Genomic DNA, 2,214 nt, shown 5'->3' with positions numbered 1-2,214 from the left:
AACAAAAATTCACTGAGCATTAACTCCATCCTGAGAACCGTACTAGGTACTTCAGTTTCAAAGTTAGTTAAGAGTTCTGAAATTCAAGGAATCTATATCGTGGACAAGCAGAGAAATTTAGTAAAGTTGATGTGACTGGAAGGAAAGTGAATCAGATCAAGAAAAATTGGGAAGGGCAAATCTTTGGGTTGATGTTATTCAAGTGACCAAAGAAAATCATCTCTGTAAATGAGTTTTCAGGACATTTCCAAAATAGGCACACATCCCATCACTTTGAGGATAGATATTAACTACATGAAGTCTGACTTAGTTTTTTAAGAAATCCAAACCATCATTGAATATTACTGAGAAAATACAGGTTGTATTCACACCAAGTGAAAAAGACTGTTTATAAAGTGAAAAGAGGAACCCAACATATAACCTGAAGGAAAATAGAGAAGACAAGGAAGACCCAAGGAGAGAACTGCTTTAATTTGTGTACACCTGGGGAAAAATATCAATAGTGGATGAAAGATGCCAGGATTTCTGGGCCTCCATGTTGTGTGCCAGCTACTCAGGAGAATCCTATAATGGTCCCAATGCTGACAGGTACCACCCTGCCCAGGACACTTCTCAGAGCCCCCTTCATGTCCCTGTTCTTCAAGCTATAGATGAAGGGGTTCAGCATGGGAGTGACAATGGTGTACATAACTGAAGCCACCAGACTCATTCTAGAGGATGAAGTGACTGCAGAACTGAGGTAGACCCCCAGGCCTGTGCCATAGAACAAGGAGACCACCAAGAGGTGAGACAAACACGTGGAAAAGGCTTTGTACTTGCCTGCAGCTGAGGAAATGCTGAGTACAGAGGAAACAATTTGATAGTATGAGAAAAGTATTCCATGGAAAGGAATCACAGCCAGAAGCCCAGTTGTAGAATACACCACTATGTTATTGATGAGGGTGTCAGAACAGGCAAGCTTCAGGACTTCAGGAAGATCACAAAAAAAGTGTGGGATTTTCATGTTTGTGCAGAAAGATAGCCTCAAAAGGGTCAAGGTCTCGAGAAGGGAGCCCATGACACTGACGCACCAAGACCCCAAGGCTAGCAGTCCACAGAGCTGGGGGTTCATGATGACCAAGTAGTGCAGGGGGTGACAGATGGCCACAAAGCGGTCATAGGCCATCACGGTCAGGAGTAAATTGTCCAGGCATCCAAACACAATGAAAAAAAATATCTGACTGAGACATCCTTCATATGTTATGGTTTTGCTCTGAGTCTGAATGTTCAACAGCATCTTGGGGATGGTGGTGGAGGTGAAACAGATGTCAGCAAAGGACAGGTTGGCGAGGAAGAAATACATGGGTGTGTGGAGATGGGAGTCTGAGCAGATGGCCAGGATGATGAGCAGATTCCCAGCGAAGGTGACCAAGTATACAGATAGGAACATCCCAAAGAGCATGAACTGAATCTCTAGCTTCCCTGAAAACCCGAGGAGGAGAAATTCTGACGTGTGTGTTTGATTTCCTGATTCCATGTGGATGAACTAACGGGAAAGAGAAAAAATCAACATTCGATGACCATCACGTTGACAGCACAAAAATGTAATTGTCTTTAATTTCAGGCAAATTAATTAACAAAGTACTACCCTGTTATATATTTTTTAAAGATTTTATTTACTTATTCATTAGAGAGAGAGAGAGAGAGAGGCAGAGACATAGGCAGAGGGAGAAGCAGGCTCCATGCAGGGAGCCCGATGTGGGACTCAATCCCAGGACCCCAGGATCACGACCTGGGCTGAAGGCAGGCACTAAACCACTGAGCCACCCAGGGATTCCCTCTACCCTGTTATAATTGCCTTGCTTGGGTAATTTTAAATGCTTCCATCCATAAAGGAGATGTGGTTTATGTATACAATGGAATATTAGCCATTAGAAATGACAAATACCCACCATTTGCTTCAACGTGGATGGAACTGGAGGGTATTATGCTGAGTGAAATAAGTCCATCGGAGAAGGACAAACATTATATGGTCTCATTCATTTGGGGAATATAAAAAATAGTGGAAGGGAATAAAGGGGAAAGGAGAAAAAATGAGTGGGAAATATCAGAAAGGGATACAGAACATGAGAGACTCCTAACTCTGGGAAACGAACAAGGGGTGGTGGAAATGGAGGTGGGCGGGGGGTGGGAGTGACTGGGTGACCGGCACTGAGGGGGGCACTTGATGGGATG

General features: G+C 43.6%; 1 protein-coding gene across 1 annotated transcript; it reads right to left on the bottom strand.

The window, feature by feature from the left end:
- Window positions 1-553: 553 nt before the first annotated feature.
- Window positions 554-1,516, bottom strand: LOC112666886 (olfactory receptor 7C1-like). The gene has a single exon (XM_025458366.3). It carries the CDS (start codon window positions 1,514-1,516, stop codon window positions 554-556), a length of 963 nt encoding a protein of 320 aa, XP_025314151.1.
- Between the last annotated feature and the right edge of the window lie 698 nt (window positions 1,517-2,214).

The sequence above is a fragment of the Canis lupus genome, chromosome 20 (genome assembly GCF_003254725.2).
Source record: "Canis lupus dingo isolate Sandy chromosome 20, ASM325472v2, whole genome shotgun sequence".
Classification (NCBI taxonomy): Eukaryota; Metazoa; Chordata; class Mammalia; order Carnivora; family Canidae; genus Canis; species Canis lupus.
Note: the sequence above shows the minus strand (reverse complement) of the source record. Positions and strands in the feature narration are given on the sequence as shown.

Coding starts and splice junctions, on each gene's coding strand:
- LOC112666886 (XM_025458366.3), bottom strand. CDS start 1,516: ATGGAATCAGGAAATCAAACACACACGTCAGAATTTCTCCTCCTCGGG.